Source organism: Bufo bufo, chromosome 7 (genome assembly GCF_905171765.1).
Source record: "Bufo bufo chromosome 7, aBufBuf1.1, whole genome shotgun sequence".
Classification (NCBI taxonomy): domain Eukaryota; kingdom Metazoa; phylum Chordata; class Amphibia; order Anura; family Bufonidae; genus Bufo; species Bufo bufo.
The window spans coordinates 205327434-205348615 of NC_053395.1; the positions used below are offsets into that span (position 1 = coordinate 205327434).

Sequence of the window (21182 nt, forward strand, 5' to 3'; positions counted from 1 at the left end):
TAACATATTCTAAATATACAGTAGGGTAACGCTGGCAAAAGCGTAAAATCCAGCCACATCCAGGCATCTCAACATTCCCCAAATAGATTTCGGCCTAGGATTTTTGTGGATTGCACGCAGACCCATTCATTTCTATTGGGCCACAAAAATTCTGTGTGCTGTCTGTATCCATGTGGCCGTTCCACAAATGATAGAACATGTCCTATTCATGTTTGTTTTTTGCGGACAAGTATAGGCATTTTTACTATTGGGCCATTGAAAAATGCAGTATGCTTAGAGCCTGTATCCGTATTTTGCAGAACGCAAAATACATACGATTGTGTGCATGTAGCCTAACTCATCTGAGCGCAATCTTTCCTGAGATCCCACACTGACCATCACTAGAATGGCGCTGAAGCCTATGTTGACCATACAACATGGCGACTAAGCCACACTGGCATAAGTTACCTGGCAGGCAGCATTGGAAATGCTACATCAGCCAACCAATACAATTGGCATAGTATTCTCTATACTGCCCATCAAATTGCTCATGCTATTGCTCGGTGGTCCAGGATGGACTTCAACTGCCGTCTAGTAGGGGACAGTAGAGGGTCTCTGGAAGGGTCAGTTTCAAGGTAGTAAAACTTTATGAAGATGTAGAGCATGTTGGAACTGGCCAAAAATCTGAGTTTTTATTTTTTCACATGGTGTTTTATTACCTTGGAACTTGGCTGCTAGAAATTTGTAGAGTATGGGAATATATGCTGTATGGAAACGTACATCCCATCTTTAAAACTTACGTAAAGAATTTCCATCTCTTACAGATCAATTATAAGAAGGGACAAAATGAACAAAAGCTTCAGTTCACCTCCCTGGCTGATCGACCCGATATTGAGATGGCCAAGAAAGTAACCCAGCAACTGAGTGATGTAAGATATTCTAATTCATTGTATTCCACGGGGTACCCTGGTCATGATTGTCAATCCCCTGTAGGCTATCATTTGGAATTATTGGTAGAACATCTAGAACTCATGAGTGTGAAAGGATGTAATTTTTTTAGGCACAATTGCTCTTAATCATCATGCTTAAAGGGGTTGTGCCAAGTTAGAAACTTGTCCCCTATCCACAGCGTAGGGGATAAATATCTGATCATTGAGGCCTGACCATAGGGACCCTTCATGTGGCACAACCCCTTTCAGTGAATCTGCGAACAGAATGTTCTGCCCCATGTAAAGGCAGCATATTGTAAACTTTGTACTCCTATTAGCGAAAACTGCACTAAAATAGTGCTACCACCAAGAATACAGCGGACTTAAGGACAGGATAGCATATTCAGTTGACAGATCCACTGGAAGGATCTACAAGTAAAGCTGAAATATTTAGGCCCCATGCACATGACTGTATCCGTTTTGTGGTCCGCAAATCACAGATCCACAAAATACAGATGCAGTCCATGTGCTGTCCGCATTTTATTTGCAGACCCATTTGTTTTTATAATGATCCGTGTGCTTTCCATATCCGTATATCAATTCTGTAAGGTGATAGAACATGTCCTATGCTTGTCTGTAAAACAAGGACCCATACAAGTCAAAGGGTCTGCAAAAAATGCGCATGCAACAGGGACTGCATCAACGATATTTTGCGGATCAACGATTTGTGGACCACAAAACAGATACTATCGTGTGCATGAGGCTTTAAAGGAACACCTTAGCCACCAAATAGTGTTTATACATGTTCCCTACTTTTACCTTGTTCAGGCTTGGTGCACCCCTCATGTCATGTATGGGCCCCGAGGCTACAGCTTGACATCACATACAGTCATACAGTGCTCATGGAGAGCTGTTTTCTGGGAATAAACCGCCCTCCATGAGCTGTGCGAAAGATTTGCAAGGTCTTCCGGGAGGTCTCCCCTTTTTCTTGATCTCCTGGAGAGTTGGCAGGTATGTGTTTGAGTAGATTTACTGTACTGACTCTGACGTGGCTCAGGCCACTCAGGCTTCAGCTGTGGCCCAGTAGAGGACAGCAGGGGATCTCTGTAACAGCACCATACAGCTGAAGGTAACTTAAAAAGTGTTTTCCCATTAGCAATGCCTATCCACAGGATAGGCAATAAGAATATGATCGCTTGGGGTCCAACTGCTGGGACCAAAAGTGATCCCCAAAACAGAGGTCCCAGAGTCCCCTATAAGAAAGGAGTGGTGGTGAGCACTTGTGACCACAGATTCCTTCACTTCTATGGGGCTTTCGGGTACAGCACTCGATTCTATCTCTGCCTGTCCCATATAAGTGAATGGAGAAGTCTTCACACGTGTGCACCACCACTCCATTCTCACAAGATACATTGGGGCCTCCATTTTTGTGATCTCTGCCAGCAGTTGGACCCCCAATGATCAGACATTTATCTCCCATCCTGTGGATCAAGAGTAAGTGTTGTTAGTGGGGAAACCCCTTGGTCAGTTGATATTTATGGCCTATCCTCCATGTTCAACATGGCACCTGGTTTGTGGAGTGACTTTTACACTATGGATTCCTTGGCTTCGTATCTTAGTTATTTAGTTGAGAAAACTGTAGGTTATTGAAGGTTCCTCTCACAGGATCCTCAACGTTGATCCAAATTTAGTGGGTTTTAATACTAACTGAAGTGCTGGAACCACTTTGGTGCTAGAAATTCCCATTGTGGTGGCCAAAAGCTTGTTGAATTGTGACTCCACCCTTAGGCTGGGTTCAGACCTGAGCGTATTTGATATGCGCGTTTAACGCGCGTTTTTGTCGCGCGTTTTTATGCACGTTTTTTGCAATAGTAAACGCGCGTTTGACGCGCGTTTGTGTGATTGACTGCAGTGTCCTATGGCTACAAACGCGCGTCAAAACGCCCCAAAGAAGCTCAAGAACTTGTTTGAGCGTAGGGCGTTTTTCAGCGCGTTCAAACGCGCTGTAAAACGCTCAAGTGAGAACCAGGGCCATAGGGAAGCATTGGTTTTCATGTGTTGAGCGTTTTACAGCGCGTTTGAACGCGCTGTAAAACGCTCAAGTGTGAACCCAGCCTAAGTGTTCAGCTTTCATAATGGCCTCCATGATGGATTTTATGATTAGAAATAAAATCCAAATGACCTGAAAGTGGTCCTGTTGTTTCGTCAGTGCAGAACCTGCATAATACAGCCCCGATCAATCTTTACGATATTCCTTTCCATTTCTGGACATGACTGGAATACCTTTTATTGTTTACTCTTCCTTTTCACCTAGTTTTTAGTGTTTTTTTCTGAACTTCTCCACTTTCTGACATACTATTGCTTCTTACCGGACACAGATAAAATACCACGAGGATTACAAGAAGAACGTTAAAGGCAAATCGAGTCAGACTCCTTGCTATGAAAGTGCAGTTGCAAGAATGAATGCCGACAATCTGAGTGATGTGAGTAGATTTTATGATAACACACATACTGTAACAAGATTAAAAGTAAGTGAACCCTTATAAACTTCTTTATTTTTTTTTTCTACTGACAGAGAAAATATCAACAAGACTTTGAGAACACTAAAGACCAAATCAACTTCATTCAGACAGAAACTCCGGAGTATCAGACGAAGAGGAAAGCCGGCATCAATGCTAGCACGGTAAGAGGGCGGAGGAAAGCTCAAACAACATATGACATGAATAGTCAATGGAGCCTATTCACCAAACACAAAATTACACATATGGAGCACACATCTGGTTGGAACTGATACAGTGGTCCATGTACTGATACATGGTGGGATTTCCTTAAATCTGGAAAGAAGTTCTATAGTTTAAGTGTGAAGAAGTTTAGAGATCTCACGGCACTGGAGGGTCACTCCAAATATAAACTGCAGTATGCTGTTGTACCAGAAACACGTTTTTATGAGAAGAAGCATTTATTATCCTCGTTGTTTTTATAGGTGAAGTACAAAGCAGATTATGAGAGGGCCAAGGGACCCACAGGCTACCACACTCTTCCCGCCACAGAGAACCCATTACTGCGGCAACTCAGAAAAGCTGGAAATGCCCTGAGCGATGTACGGCTATCTATCTATCTATCTATCTATCTATCTATCTATCTATCTATTATCTATCTATCTATCTATCTATCTATCTATCTATCTATCTATCTATCTATATCTATCTATATCTATCTATATCTATCTATCTATCTATTATCTATATCTATCTATATCTATCTATATCTATCTACTGTATCTATCTATATCTATATCTATCTACCTATATCTATCTATATCTATCTACCGATGTCTATCTGTGTCTGTCGGCATCTAAATACATATTTTTGTTTGTTTCAGAAATTATATCTACCTAATGGTCTATCTATCTATCTATCTATCTATCTATCTATCTATCTATCTATCTATCTATCTATCTATCTATCTATCTTCTATCTATCTATCTATCTATCTATCTATCTATCTATCTACCTGTCTATCTGTCTACCTACCTTTCTATCTACCTACCTTTCTATCTATCTAATTTATTATCTATATATCTATCTATCTATATCTATCTGTGACTATCGGCATCTAAATACATATTTTTGTTTCTTTCAGAAATTATATCTACCTAATTGTTTGTGTATCTACCTTTCTTTCTTATCTATATCTATCTATATATCTATCTATCTAATCTATAACTATCTATCTATCTAATCTATAACTATCTATCTATCTATCTATCTATCTATCTATCTATCTATCTATCAGCTATCTATTATCTATCTATCTATCTATCTATCTACATATTATTTTTGTTTCTTTCAGATATTATATAAGGAATCATATGAAAAAGCCAAAGGAACTAGTATTAACTACTGCGACACCCCCAAGTTTAAGCTTGATAATGTCCTAAAGAACTACTCTGATGTGAGTACTAAGCAGGGCTCATTGTGTATGATCTGACATGTCACACCTATAGGAGATGCCGCTGGATGCACTTCCCAGTCCTACAGTCAGTTCAGTGCATGAGATATTGCTGCAGTGTTCCTCATGCAAACCTTTGGCAGTGTTATTGGGGCACTATATGGTGGTGGTGGTCAGGCACTGTACGGTATTTATAAACTGTATGGACAGCACTGAGCAGGGCACGCCCCAAAAGGAGGCCATTCTGGGTAGTAATGTTGACAATGATTAGTTATAAGGGGCCAATATCATTTATATCACCAGCAGTTATGTGCCAAGCATTACCCTATCGTTTCCTGTGCAGCTCCATGACTGGGCAGATAGTTCTACATCAGAGTCCAAATCCACAGATTCTTGTCCATAGCAAGCGCCAATTACCAATATAACAGGTCGATTAATGTTAATTGAAAATACTGCCCGATGCAAAGTGTGTGGGGAAGAACAAGATCATTCATAAAGTTTGCATATTGTTGGCAAAAAATAGCAATCCATAAAGGAAATGTATCATCCGAAAAATGACCTATTGCTTAGGTCGTGTTTTTGTTAAACACATTTTTAAATAATTTTTGGTGATGTCACTATCTTTAAACAAAACTTTTAAAACCCTGCAGTTTTTGCACTGGCCACTAATAATAGGCGCCATTTCTTGGTCTGTACAGATCACTTTACTGCAGTTATCTGCTTATCATTACAGACAGGATTAAATCGACAGATATCACCTCTGTGTTTAGATAAAGACAGGATCCACCATTCACAATAGGTGAATGTCAGAGCTTACCTATTCTTCCCTTGTACAATGACCTCTGCACAGGTCACAGAGCGTGCCTAGAAGACTCTCCCATGGAAGTCACCGAGGTCCTCTCCTGACCATTGTGTCTATGGCCCATGGAGATGCCATAAAGCAATTTTCTCAATGCTTTCTAAATGCTGTTAAGAGCATTTAGTCAAGATGGCCACCCCCATAATCATGTTCAGAAATAGAATAAAAAAAACTGAAATCAGAAAATAAAAACAGTTAAGAAAAAACAGATATGTGCTGCTATCTGGTATAAACTGGCCGAATTTTTTTTATTTTTGTGACACATAGATTATTCTCTTTCAGTGATGCATCAGTATTTATCTCCTTTGTTCTGTTTTTCAGATTAATTATAAGGATCACTATCATAAGAACGTGCAGGGACATTACATCGGCAGTTACGAGAATCCGTACATGCTTCATTGCGCCAAAGTCTCCAACTTAATAAGTGAAGTAAGTGTACATAGCACTTAGCGTTAAATTCCCCACGGGAAGACTTGTGCCCTAAAACATTTTCACCGTTTTCTTTTTATACCAGAAAAATTACAAAGCCGACTATGAAGACGAGAAGGCCAATTGTTACTTCCCCCAGACTCTTACCGCCGAATACGAAGCCTCCAAGAAGTTAGATCAGTGTAAAGATGTAAGTCAGCCCTAGGGCTCAAAGGGGTCTATAGGAGGGGACCAGTACTATAAGGCTCCTTTCACACGGACGATTTTGACGCACGCTCTTCATTCCGCTATGCGTTCACTTCATGCATCACACCTACACTGAATCCTGGCCAATTCATTTCAATGCGTCTGTGTACATAAGCGTTTTTTTTTCACGCATCAGTTCTACGTTGCGTGAGAACCGCAGCATGTTCTATATTCTGCGTTTTTTCACGCAGCCCTAGCCCCATAGAAGTGAATGTGGCTTCAGTGAAAAACGTATTGCATCCAGATGTAACCTGGATGAAGTCCGGATGCAATGCGTTTTTCACTGATGGGTGCTAGGAGATGTTGTTCGTAAACCTTCATTTTTTATTTTTTTCACGCTGAGCCCAAATGTAGACAAAAGTGGCTGAACTTGCTTGCAAAATGGTGCGCGTTTCACTGAACGCATCCTGAGCCAATCTGTATTGTTTGTGTAAAAGGGGGCTAAAGGATGCATGATAGTTGGGGAGCTTTACACCTTTACACGTGTAAATTATCGTTAAATCATGCGAAACTGCATGATTATCGAGCAGTGCAAAAGCAATGAACGACAGAGTGACAACCGACAATCGGTAGATTTCTCGTTGGTTTGTGAGGGCACAAAAATCCTCTTTGGACGTTAACGATTTCATACGTGTAAACAGGAACCGTTCCCTGCACGCACGATTACAGACGATTAATATGTCCACAACACCATTCAACGCGACAGTCAGCCTTAGAAACGATAGATTATGCGATCGATATTACGATTTTGTGAACGATAATCTGTGTGTCTAAAGGGTCATTGTTGAAACGTTCACTACACCAAGAAACAAGCCTTCGCTCAATCGTACCTATCATTTCCTCGTGTAAAGGTACCTTTAGCACTGGACTCAGGAGCGTTAAGTTACGTCTTTGGTTGAAGATGGAAAGGAAGAGTACTGTGGATACAGCGCTTTCTGCTACAAGTTGACCAATGAAGAACCTTCAACTTCTTTTGCGTTTATTGGAAGTTGGTGCCATATGACGATGTTCATGTTGAACACAGAGTCGCCAAACCTCACCCATTGTACACAACCATCCAGCAAGCGCTAGGCCCCTCCATTGTTTGCCAGACACAGCTTCGGACTTTTAGTCGTAGTAGCAGAGCCAAGAGTTGGACCACCGCCGATCTCATATTATTAAGAAGTGTGGTGTCTCAATTATTAGCACTGTACTGGGGACCTGGATTCAAATCCGACCAAGGACAACATCTGCATGGAGTTTGTATGTTCTCCCTGTGTTTGTGTGGATTTCCCTTCGGGTTCTCTGATTTACTCCCACACTTCAAAAGACATACTGATAGGGGCCTTAGATCGTGAGCTCCACTGGGAACAGCAAGTGATTATAATGTCTGTAAAAGCACTGCGGAATACCAGACACAGCCTGTGGTCAAGGGAGGTGCTGTTTTGTTAATCTCATACAACCTCTTTAATCTTTGAAGCCATAGATAAATATCAGCCTGGCAATTTTCTCGGAATATGAACAAATTAGTGGGTGAAAAATGAAAAAAATAAGATTTTTGACCATGTGGGAGTATCAGGGTTCTTGGTCTATAGTAGCTCATTCATGTACATTAGTTTTTACGCTTTTCAATGGCAGTCCACTCTTCGAAGAATTAATCGGCAATTAATAACAACATAACAAAAGTGTATACATTTGAATTGAGTTGTATAATGCAACCTATAGGGACTCTTTGGCTATAACTCTTTTTCACTCTAATCCAGATAAATGTTTGATTTTTTTTTTCAGTATGTCTACAAGAAACACCCCGATAAGTTAAAATTCACTCAAGTGACTGATTCCCCAGTACAGGTCCAAGCCGAGGCGAACTCCAAGCAGCTCAGCGATGTAAGTATTGAATATTACATTATGTATGTAATGGTGGATGTAACAAATAAACACAAGAGCCAAAACACATGCATACAGAATAGCAGCGAGTGCTTATATAGAATGACAGCCAGCGTGTAATATAGAATGGCAGCCAGCGTGTAATATAGAATGGCAGCCAGCGTGTAATATAGAATGGCAGCCAGTGTCTAATATAGAATGGCAGCCAGCGTGTAATATAGAATGGCAGCCAGCGTGTAATATAGAATGGCAGCCAGTGTCTAATATAGAATGGCAGCCAGCGTGTAATATAGAATGGCAGCCAGCGTGTAATATAGAATGGCAGCCAGCGTGTAATATACAATGGCAGCCAGCGTGTAATATAGAATGGCAGCCAGTGTCTATTATAGAATGGCAGCCAGTGTGTAATATAGAATGGCAGCCAGCGTATAATATAGAATGGCAGCCAGCGTGTAATATAGAATGGCAGCCAGCGTGTAATATAGAATGGCAGCCAGCTTGTAATATAGAATGGCAGCCAGTGTCTAATATAGAATGGCAGCCAGTGTGTAATATAGAATAGCAGCCAGCGTGTAATATAGAATGGCAGCCAGCGTGTAATATAGAATGACAGCCAGTGTCTAATATAGAATGGCAGCCAGCGTGTAATATAGAATGACAGACAGTGTCTTATATAGAATGGCAGCCAGCGTGTAAAATAGAATGGCAGCCAGCGTGTAATATAGAATGACAGCCAGTGTCTAATATAGAATGACAGCCAGTGTCTAATATAGAATGACAGACAGTGTGTAATATAGAATGACAGACAGTGTCTAATATAGAATGACAGACAGTGTGTAATATAGAATGGCAGCCAGCGTGTAATATAGAATGGCAGCCAGCGTGTAATATAGAATGGCAGCCAGCGTGTAATATAGAATGGCAGCCAGCGTGTAATATAGAATGGCAGCCAGCGTGTAATATAGAATGGCAGCCAGCGTGTAATATAGAATGGCAGCCAGTGTCTTATATAGAATGGCAGCCAGTGTGTAATATAGAATGACAGCCAGTGTCTTATATAGAATGGCAGCCAGCGTGTAATATAGAATGACAGCCAGTGTCTTATATAGAATGGCAGCCAGCGTGTAATATAGAATGGCAGCCAGCGTGTAATATAGAATGGCAGCCAGTGTGTAATATGGAATGACAGCCAGCGTGTAATATAGAATGGCAGCCAGTGTCTTATATAGAATGACAGCCAGTGTCTTATATAGAATGACAGCCAGTGTCTTATATAGAATGGCAGCCAGCGTGTAATATAGAATGGCAGCCAGCGTGTAACATAGAATGGCAGCCAGCGTGTAACATAGAATGGCAGCCAGCGTGTAATATAGAATGGCAGCCAGCGTGTAATATAGAATGGCAGCCAGCGTGTAATATAGAATGGCAGCCAGCGTGTAATATAGAATGCCAGCCAGCGTGTAATATAGAATGGCAGCCAGCGTGTAATATAGAATGGCAGCCAGTGTCTTATATAGAATGGCAGCCAGTGTCTTATATAGAATGGCAGCCAGCGTGTAATATAGAATGACAGCCAGTGTCTTATATAGAATGGCAGCCAGCGTGTAATATAGAAAGGCAGCCAGCGTGTAATATAGAATGGCAGCCAGTGTGTAATATGGAATGACAGCCAGTGTCTTATATAGAATGACAGCCAGTGTCTTATATAGAATGGCAGCCAGCGTGTAATATAGAATGACAGCCAGTGTCTAATATAGAATGGCAGCCAGCGTGTAATATAGAATGGCAGCCAGCGTGTAACATAGAATGGCAGCCAGCGTGTAATATAGAATGGCAGCCAGCGTGTAATATAGAATGGCAGCCAGCGTGTAATATAGAATGACAGCCAGTGTCTAATATAGAATGACAGCCAGTGTCTAATATAGAATGACAGACAGTGTGTAATATAGAATGACAGACAGTGTCTAATATAGAATGACAGACAGTGTGTAATATAGAATGGCAGCCAGCGTGTAATATAGAATGGCAGCCAGTGTCTTATATAGAATGGCAGCCAGCGTGTAATATAGAATGGCAGCCAGCGTGTAATATAGAATGGCAGCCAGTGTCTTATATAGAATGGCAGCCAGCGTGTAATATAGAATGGCAGCCAGTGTCTTATATAGAATGGCAGCCAGCGTGTAATATAGAAAGGCAGCCAGCGTGTAATATAGAATAGCAGCCAGCGTGTAATATAGAATAGCAGCCAGCGTGTAATATAGAATGGCAGCCAGTGTCTAATATAGAATGGCAGCCAGCGTGTAATATAGAATGGCAGCCAGTGTGTAATATAGAATGGCAGCCAGTGTCTTATATAGAATGGCAGCCAGTTTCTTATATAGAATGGCAGCCAGCGTGTAATATAGAATGGCAGCCAGCGTGTAATATAGAATGGCAGCCAGTGTCTTATATAGAATGGCAGCCAGTGTCTTATATAGAATGGCAGCCAGCGTGTAATATAGAATGGCAGCCAGTGTGTAATATAGAATAGCAGCCAGTGTGTAATATAGAATGGCAGCCAGTGTCTAATATAGAATGGCAGCCAGTGTGTAATATAGAATGGCAGCCAGTGTGTAATATAGAATAGCAGCCAGCGTGTAATATAGAATGGCAGCCAGTGTCTTATATAGAATGGCAGCCAGCGTGTAATATAGAATGGCAGCCAGCGTGTAATATAGAATGGCAGCCAGCGTGTAATATAGAATGGCAGCCAGCGTGTAATATAGAATGGCAGCCAGCGTGTAATATAGAATGGCAGCCAGCGTGTAATATAGAATGACAGCCAGTGTCTAATATAGAATGGCAGCCAGCGTGTAATATAGAATGGCAGCCAGCGTGTAATATAGAATGGCAGCCAGTGTGTAATATAGAATGGCAGTCAGTGTGTAATATAGAATGGCAGCCAGTGTCTTATATAGAATGGCAGCCAGTGTCTTATATAGAATGGCAGCCAGTGTCTTATATAGAATGGCAGCCAGTGTCTTATATAGAATGGCAGCCAGCGTGTAATATAGAATGGCAGCCAGCGTGTAATATAGAATGGCAGCCAGTGTGTAATATAGAATGGCAGCCAGTGTCTAATATAGAATAGCAGCCAGCGTGTAATATAGAATGGCAGCCAGTGTGTAATATAGAATGGCAGCCAGTGTGTAATATAGAATGGCAGCCAGTGTCTAATATAGAATGGCAGCCAGTGTGTAATATAGAATGGCAGCCAGCGTCTAATATAGAATGGCAGCCAGCGTGTAATATAGAATGGCAGCCAGTGTCTAATATAGAATGGCAGCCAGTGTCTAATATAGAATGGCAGCCAGTGTATAATATAGAATGGCAGCCAGTGTCTAATATAGAATGGCAGCCAGCGTGTAATATAGAATGGCAGCCAGCGTGTAATATAGAATCGCAGCCAGTGTCTAATATAGAATAGCAGCCAGCGTGTAATATAGAATGGCAGCCAGCGTGTAATGTAGAATGGCAGCCAGTGTCTAATATAGAATGGCGGATTTGGCCACACTAGTGTCTTGATGTTATAATATTTTTCTCTTCATTTATTTCAGCTCAATTATAAAGCCAAACACGAACAGGAAAAATTCAAGTGTTCTATTCCCTCAGATTCTCCTTTCATCCTCCAGTCTAGATTGAATGCGTATAACCTCAGTGATGTAAGTGAATTCCTCCGACTTATTGATGGAATGTAGTTTAGTAAATGGATACACTATAGACACCAATGTTCCCGATGTATGTTCCATTATTTTTCATTTTGTCCTTGCAGAAATGGTATAAATATGACTGGGATAAGTCCAAGGCAAAGAAATTTGAAATTAAAATTGATGCTATTCCACTGGTGGCCGCGAAAGCCAATTCTAAAAAAGCCAGCGATGTAAGTAACATGAGAAGGTTTCTTTGGGATTTATGAACAGATGTATTACGAGACAGTCCTTGACTATTTCCGCAGACTATTATTAATTAAGGTTCATTCTTTCATTGGCTAAGAAAAGCGCAGTCTACAATGCTATTCTTGCTTTACAAATACCAAAATACAAAAAAAAAAAACATTAAAATAAAAAGGGTCACTTAGAATTTTTGGGATTTGCCTGACTGTGCCTGAAGAAAGACATTTTGGTCGCTGGCTTCCACTGTGCCCTAATCCTTTCATATGGATATTTCTACTTCTGTACAGTAGGCAGAAGAAGACACATCGGCCTACATTTAGTGCACCTAGATTTTGGCATAATTTGCATTAAAATGTTTGAGCGATTTGGTGCATCTAGGCTTAGAGAAATGACTGTCCTAAGCAGGAACAACAGCACCGCAGCATGTAATGCTGCTCTGACAAATGAAATATTGTGCAAAGAGATCAGGAACATGTATGTCCATATATAAAGTCATTTTGGTCAGAGAGGTAGATGTATTCCTTTATGTTACTGTACTTCAGTGTTGGTCTATATACAAGGCAGTAAAAAAAAATTCCCCTTGAAATTGCTCATTAATTTTATTTTTGTACTTTTGTGATGCTTCATTGCTATTTTTATTTTGTACAAGTTTTCATCATTTGCTGGTATTTATATTCCTTTTGTGATGCGTCTCCCTTATTTGCAGGTGCAATATAAGAAAGATTATGAGTTCACCAGAGGGAAGATGATCGGAGCTCTTAGTATCCACGATGACCCCAAGATGTTACACTCTGCGAAAGTGGCTCATAACCAAAGTGATGTAAGTCCATTGCTATCAATGATACAGCGTGTTGTTACCTGGCAGAGAGGACATTGCGCCCTTCATCAGGCTGCAGAGCCTGGTTGTGACTGGATCTTCTGTCCCACTGGAAACTTAAAGTGGCCCTGGAAAAACATCTAAAAGTGGCCCCATGTTGTAGGAGGTTCTAAATTGACGGAAGACAGGACAACAGAAGTAGACCAGGCAAACACTAGCAGGCAGGGACAACAGAAGTAATATCATAGTGCAGCACAAAATACCACCCTGGCAGAACCAAATATCATAGTGCAGCACAAAATACCACCCTGGCAGAACCAAACATCATAGTGCAGCACAAAATACCACCCTGGCAGAACCAAATATCATAGTGCAGCACAAAATACCACCCTGGCAGAACCAAATATCATAGTGCAGCACAAAATACCACCCTGGCAGAACCAAATATCATAGTGCAGCATAAAATACCACCCTGGCAGAACCAAATATCATAGTGCAGCACAAAATACTGCTCCAGCAGAACCAATTACCATAGTGGAGCACAAAATACTACCGCTCCTGCCACAATATTCAACAGTGTCACCATCCTATGGCTATCATTCATTAATGCTGAGAGCATCAGGAGAACCTGGGTAGCTCCCTGGGCACCGTCCCACTGCGAAATTACCCTGTATTGTCTATGGTCAGTCCACGCCAGACATCTGTACAAAATGATGACATGACATAGTGGTAGCTACACACGTAGACATCAGAAGGGGCTCCAAGGCAAATATCTATGGGGTCATTTTCTTGTGCTGGTCAACCTCAACCATCTCCCAGAAGGAGAGCCCAGCCCTTTCTAAACCACTCAATACTCTGTTGGCACAAAGTTTGGCATGACATTGTGGTAACTTCTTCCTTTATTGTCTAGAAAGAGCCCCAAAGCACAGACTATCCATGAGGATGGTGAAACATGGAGGCAGCCTTGCATGGGCTGCTCCCATGGTGTAAAGTCCCACATATAGTTCGAGTTTATACGATAACCCAATGAAAAATACAGATATTTTATTATACGATGATCCCTTTAGATTTAACCTGGTATATCACTGATTGATTTCTCCTCTTTGTTCATTCTAGATTGAATACAAAAAGCACTATGAAAAAACAAAGACCAAATACTCTGCACGTCTGGATATGATCCCAATCCAGTTGGCAAAGAAAGCTCAGTCTATTGCCAGCAATATTGACTATAAGCATCTAGTCCATTCTTATCTCTATCCTCCTGATAGTATCAGCCTATCTGCAGCGAAGAAAGCCTACACTCTGCAGAGTGATGTAAGTCACCGTAATCCACCCATTGCTATTTTACTTCTTTTTGGAAGTTCTCTTATGAAAATTTTTATGGAATCACATCATTTAATTTCTTTATCTTTTAGACGGATTACAAAGCAGATTATAACAGCTGGGTAAAAGGATGTGGATGGATACCTTATGGATCCCTGGATGTTGAAAATGCCAAGAAGGCTTCACAGATACTTGATGAGGTAATCATGTTTTAATGCAGTGATGGGGTAATTTTTAGAAAAAGCCCTATGAAGATATAGTCATATATCTGCAGGTTCAAATCAGTCATGGGAGTCATACACTTTTATCAGTGCAGCTAGTGTAATATCTCTCATGTTGGTCCTTCAAAATCTATTCATGTTCAATGGAACAAAAAATTCTACATTATACCAGTCTTTATCCTACTATATTCTTTAATAATTAAAGCGGTTTTCGAGGATAGGTCTTTGGGATGTCCTTAGCTGTTTGAAGAGGTCGCAGTTTTCACCAAAGCCCCGCTGCCTCTTCAAACAGCTGATTTTTCGGGTGCCAGATATTGATGATCAATGTTGAACTGTCAGAAAACCCCATCACTTGCCTACATGGCCACAGACTCTAGCCTGCTAACAGAACTGATGTGTGGGCAGACCATATTTCACATAAGGACAAGGATTCGGGAGTGAACAGCGCAGGGAGTCTTCACCCATGAAGTGAACAGAACAAGCAGGCTCCAGAGAACGTGACAGGGAGGTTTCAGCTGTTAATAAAATAGGACTGTTAGACTCCACCCATGAAGAGAACAGGACAGTGAGGCTCCATCCATAAAGAGAATAGGGCAAGGAGGCTCCACCCATAAGGAGAACAGGGCAAGGATGCCCCACCTATGAAGAGAACAGGGCAAGGAGGCCCCACTCATGAAGAGAACAGGGCAAGGAGGCTCCACCCATGAAGAGAACAGGGCAAGAAGGCCCCGCCCATGAAGAGAACAGGTCAAGGAGTCCCAACCCATGAAGAGAACAGGGGAAGGAGGCCCCACCCATGAAGAGAACAGAGCAAGGAGACTTGACCAATGAAAAAGACAGGGAACGGAGACTGTACTCATGAGGCGAACAGACCAGATAGGTCTAACTCATGAAACCGAAAGCAGTGATGGAAGATTATCTTTTGTTGGGGTGCTTCAACCAGCAGATTAAACAAAAAAGGTTGTAATGTGCATAGAGAGAGGAGATTGGTAAATTGGTCAAGGACAGTTTTTGTGGTAAAATATAGTGTTATGCCTCTTCAAACAGCAGATTTTTTGGGTGCCAGATATTGATGATCAATGTTGAACTGTCAGAAAACCCCATCAGTTGCCTACATGACCATAGACTATAGCCTAACAGAACTGATGTATGGACAGACCATAATTCACAAGGACAAGGATTCAGGAGTGAACAGCGTAGGGAGCCCTTACCCATGAAGTCAACAGAACAAGGAGGCTCCAGAGAACGTGGCAGGGTGGTTTCAGCTTTTAATAAAATAGGACTGTTAGACTCCACCCATGAAGAGAACAGGATAGTTAGACTCCACCCATGAAGAGAACAGGACAGTGAGGCTCCATCCATAAAGAGAACAGGGCAAGGAGGCTCCACCCATAAAGAGAACAGGGCAAGGATGTCCCATCCATGAAGAGAACAGGGCAAGGATGCCCCACTCATGAAGAGAACAGGGCAAGGAGGCTCCACCTATGAAAAGAACAGGGCTAGGAGGCCCCACCCATGAAAAGAACAGAGCAAGGAGACTTGACCAATGAAAAAGACAGGGAAAGGAGACTCTACTCATGAGGAGAACAGACCAGATAGATCTCACACATGAATCCAGAAGCAGTGATGGAAGATGATCTTTGTTGGGGTGCTTCAACCAGCAGATTAAACAAAAAAGGTTGTAATGTGCATAGAGAGAGGAGATTGGTAAATTGGTCAAGGACAGTTTTTGTGGTAAAATATAGTGTTATCCATTCATCACCTCTTAAATAGTCATTGGGAGTTAAATATCACCACCAGGTTTACCTTAGTCTATTTTGTTGGAAACCATCAAAGATTGAGTTTCATACTTAAATACTGTAGTATCACATATAACCAATATCATGATCTGGACCACTAATATTAGGATTTATTTTCCCAGAGAAAATATCGCCAGCACCCAGATACTATTAAATTCACTTCTATAGAAGATGACCCTGTCCTAGTTCAAGCGAAAATCAATCAGAAACAGAGGAGTGATGTGAGTATCTCCTCATTATTGTATTCAATGAGGATTCTAGATTAAACATTCTAGGACATTTCTCTAAATGACAGAATTCTTTTTCTCCCTTTGTAGATTCTTTATAAGGCAGAAGGTGAGAAGACTATTCACAACAAGTACTCCTTACCTGCTGATATGCCACAATTTATACAAGCCAGAGTGAATGCATATAATCTCAGTGATGTAAGAATCTCAGTTCTATGCCTACCAATACCTAAGAAGCCTAGTATATTGGACCTTCAGTTTTCCAATAATTTTTTTTTTTAAATTCCTTTCAGAATTGCTACAAACAAGAATTAGAAGAATTAAATTCTAAAGGATATGACCTGAGAATTGATGCCATCCCAATTAAGGCTGCTAAAGCTGCAAGGAAGGCAGCCAGTGATGTAAGCGGTCTTTATGTTTAATTTTATGGGTGTCTCTGGTTTGTGTTATATATCCTTAGCCCTGTTTCAAGGCTGTTTAAAATGTTGGACATTAATTTGGACGTCATATTGAAATGATTTATCCTAAGAATAGGCCATCAGTATACCTAAAGAGATTGTCTAATTTAGAAACTCCATTTGAATAAGCCCTCTTAGGAAATTCTTAGTTATTATCCTTAGAGATTAATGTATCATGTAATGTCCCCTCCCCTGTGGTGGCACTGTAGGGAAATTGAACACTTATTGCCAGGTTTTCTCACAGATTACGGTTGGTTGCTGGAGCTTCTAACAGAAGAACACTATGTGATTAACTTATTATCAAGGGGCCCTTCCAAGGGTCCCTTCTAACAAGTAGGTATTGTGCATAGCAGAGAACCTCTTCAACTCCCATCATAAATAATTCAGTGGTGGATCAACCTAAAGTTCAGCGTTGAAGAAGACCATTGGATAGATTATATTTTTGGGATTATATATGTATGCTAAATTTAATAAAACATTGTGATAAATATCATCAGGTTAATGGTTGATTCAAAAATTTCAAAACCTAAAAATCATTAATGTCTTAATGTTTAACTATGGTTACAGGTACAATATAAGAAATCTTATGAGGACCAGAAAGGCAAGCTTGTTGGTTTCCGAAGCCTTCAAGATGATCCCAAACTTGTACTCTACATGCACGTTGCTAAGATGCAGTCCGAACGAGAATATAAAAAAGACTATGAGAACACAAAGACCAAGTATAATACTCCACTAGATATGGTCAATGTGGTGGCTGCGAAGAAGGCGCAAGAAATTGCCAGCGGTATCCATTATAAGCAGCCAATCCATCACTACACCTACCTCCCAGATGCAATGAGTGTTGAATTATCCAAAAAGATGATGGAGATACAAAGTGATGTGAGTTTCTTGGAGACTTTAAGCAGGTCAATGTAGTGGGTTTACTCTATGTCTAAGCTTTATTCACTTTATTCTTTTTTTCTGCAGAACCTCTACAAGTCAGATCTTGGTTGGTTGAAAGGCACAGGATGGATACCCCTAGGATCTCTTGATGTTGAGAAGGCCAAAAAGGCTGGAGATGCCCTAAATGAGAAGAAATATAGACAACACCCAGATACAATCAAATTTACTAGTGTCACTGACTCACCAGTCATGGTCCAGTCTAAGATCAATGCCCTCCAGCTCAGTGATGTGAGTAACTTGGTGCAACTTTACTGGACATTGCTTTTTTTAACATGATTCTTTGTGGCATGTCATCATTTTGTGTTTTTCGCACATTTTAAAACATATTTTATAGGAGTCATAGCAAGTCCGCAGGTATAAGCTTTTCTTCTTGATGTTTTTTTTTTACAGAAACTATACAGATCTTCAGGAGAGAAGACTTTGCACACATATCATTTACCTCCTGATGCCCCCAACTTCATCCAGGCGAAGTACAATGCAACTAATATGAGTGATGTAAGTCCTTGTGTTACGTTAAGATAATGCACGTTACCACGTAACCTACAACATGGCAGCATGGCAGGTTCATTGGTTGTTGACACAGACAGAGAAATACATTTTGAAGTTACGGTGTATTCCTTTATTACAGTGACATTTCTGTAATATGGAACCAAGCAATTCAGAAAGCCTGATAATCCAGCACTTCTAATCCAATAGATAGTAAATATCTGCTCTTAAGGTGGCAGTGTGCCCCATACTGGGCCCATGAAGCTGCACAGCCTGTACAAATGGTATATCCACCCAAGTGTAACTGCTGCACCATTATCACCACTTGTCAATGTTCACACAGAGTCATCGTGGACTTTGGTGCAGATTCTGCACAGCTTGGAAATAATCTCCATTAGGGCTTGTTCACACGAACGTATGTGTTCCGCTCCGTGCATTGCGGTCCCCAATGCACGGAGAACGTTCGTGCAGGCTCCGGGACGGATCCAGACCCATTCAACTTGAATGGGTCCGCATCCTTCAGTTCCGCAAAAAGAAGCAAGTTCTATCTTTTTGCGGAATGAAAGTACGGAATGGAACCCCATGGAAGCACTCCGTAGTGCTTCCGTAGCGTTCCGTTCCGTGCTTCCGTTCCGCATCTCTGGACTTGCGGACCGATTGAAGCGAATGGGTCCGCATCCGCGATGCGGAATTCACAAGGAACGGTGTCCGTGTATTGCAGATCCGCATATGAAGTCCACAATATGGAAACGGAACACATATGTTCGTGTGAACAAGCCCAAGTGGGAAAACCGTCACCATTCATTTTTAAATATGTTTTTTCCTGCTTGCTTTTTAAAAAAATTAATTGAAAAAAGAAATATATGAAAAGTATATTCTGTATCAAATCCACATCCAAACTTGCCATGGAAATGAGCAAGATAAAAAAAACACATAAAAAAATGCATTACAGTAAGAACTGCATCCAAAAAAACATGAGGAATCCTGAAGTTTTATTTTATTTTGAGCACACAAAAGCTCAGTGTGAACACACCCTTATGATTTTGTGTTAGCAGCACCTGATTTTGGGCTTTCACACCAGCATTTTTGCTGGATCCGGCATAGTTCAGCAAAAACGCTTCCGTTACTGATAATACAACCGTCTGCATCCGTTATGAACGGATCCGGTTGTATTATCTTTAACATACCCAAGACAGATCCGTCATGAACTCCATTGAAAGTCAATGGGGGATGGATCAGTTTTCTATTGTGTCAGATTGTGTCAGAGAAAACGTATCCCTCCCCATTGACTTGCATTGTGGGTCACGCCGGATCCGTCTTGCTCCGCATCCCATCCCAGTTTGCTCTCCGGTACGAGAATGGAACGGAATGCATTTTGGAACATTCCGTTCTGTTCAGTTACGTTTTGTCCCCATTGACAATGAATGGGGACAAAACGGAAGCGTTTTTTTTCCGGTATTAAGACCCTATGACGGATCTCAATACAGGAAAATATTAACGCTAGTGTGAAAGTAGCCTTACAAGCAAAATGCCTTTTTATATGACTGTCCAATAAGCAAGAATATTTGAATTCAGCTCAGGAGTTTTACACGTTTGCTTACACAGGGACAACTAGAGATGAGCAAATCTTCCAAGATTCGGTTTGTTTCATATTCGCTGAATTTCTCAAAAAGTTTGGTTCAGGTGCGAATCTATTCGCTCTGAACCAAAGTTGCTCCAATTGCCCTGGAAATTTTAATGAAAAGCTCCTATCTCGTTTCATTCATTTTTCCCGAATTTTTTCATTTTCGCTCGCCCGCCCCCTCAGTCTGATACAGCGTCAGGTGTAACTGTATATACTTTTATTGTTGCCGGCTGCAAACTTCGGTTTATTACTTGGCCACAACGAACTACAATTACCTCCTGCCTGGTGGGGACAGAACACAATCGATTGCTTATGCGCTGGGCGCCGTTTTACAAAATTCATCCGAATTGAACCTGAAAAGATTAGGGGTTCGATTCAGTGCCTAAAAAAATCGGAGATTTGGAACGAATCTCTGAATATGCGAATAGATTTGCTCATCTCTAGTGACAACATATTCTGCTACACAGAACAATTTGTTATCTTGAAAAGCAAATTCTCAGCATAGCTAAGATACGGTAGATATCTGAATGACAAGAACATAAATCATCATTTATAGGTCTTCCATGGTGAGATACGGAAAAAAATATCCTATCTTTCTTTACATACATCTGATAGATCATGCCGGGATTTACTTTTCTGTGGAATTCATATGAAATTTAACAGAAAAAAATGATACCTCCAAATGACATCAGAGGCTGCAGGAGGTACAGGAGGTGCCTCACTCTCACCTATAGAAGCTCAGTTATAGCTATTGGAGCCATAATACAGTCTTGTGCCTGAGCCCTAAGTCTATGGTGATTGGAAGTGACAACTGCAGTGTAATAAGCCATCCGACATCTTTATTGCAAGTATTCAATAATATGATTTAATTGATATTTCACTTTTCAGAGCTTCTACAAACAAGACTGGCAGAGGACAATCGCTAAAGGACACCATGTTTTGGGGGACTCGATTCCTATTGTCGCTGCAAAGGCTTGTAGAAATATTGCTAGTGATGTAAGTATTAAAGACGATTTTGTCTATAATGACTCTATAATGACTATACAAGTGAAACTCGAAAAATTAGAATATCGTGCAAAAGTCCATTTATTTC

General features: G+C 40.9%; 1 protein-coding gene across 10 annotated transcripts in view; it reads left to right on the forward strand.

Annotated features, from left to right (window-relative positions):
• Window positions 1-21182, forward strand: part of NEB (nebulin) — a 169316-nt gene that overhangs the window by 21320 nt on the left and 126814 nt on the right. For all 10 annotated transcript variants that reach the window (XM_040441352.1, XM_040441354.1, XM_040441357.1 and 7 more), the window contains exons 10-29: window positions 804-908; window positions 3287-3391; window positions 3484-3591; window positions 3892-4008; window positions 4762-4863; window positions 6041-6148; window positions 6234-6338; window positions 8162-8260; window positions 11857-11961; window positions 12072-12179; window positions 12899-13012; window positions 14126-14323; window positions 14425-14532; window positions 16475-16573; window positions 16670-16777; window positions 16873-16980; window positions 17605-17916; window positions 18004-18207; window positions 18370-18474; window positions 20978-21085. In XM_040441352.1, coding sequence (XP_040297286.1) covers window positions 804-908; window positions 3287-3391; window positions 3484-3591; window positions 3892-4008; window positions 4762-4863; window positions 6041-6148; window positions 6234-6338; window positions 8162-8260; window positions 11857-11961; window positions 12072-12179; window positions 12899-13012; window positions 14126-14323; window positions 14425-14532; window positions 16475-16573; window positions 16670-16777; window positions 16873-16980; window positions 17605-17916; window positions 18004-18207; window positions 18370-18474; window positions 20978-21085 — 2526 coding nt within the window. The remainder of the gene's footprint in view (window positions 1-803; window positions 909-3286; window positions 3392-3483; window positions 3592-3891; window positions 4009-4761; window positions 4864-6040; window positions 6149-6233; window positions 6339-8161; window positions 8261-11856; window positions 11962-12071; window positions 12180-12898; window positions 13013-14125; window positions 14324-14424; window positions 14533-16474; window positions 16574-16669; window positions 16778-16872; window positions 16981-17604; window positions 17917-18003; window positions 18208-18369; window positions 18475-20977; window positions 21086-21182) is intronic.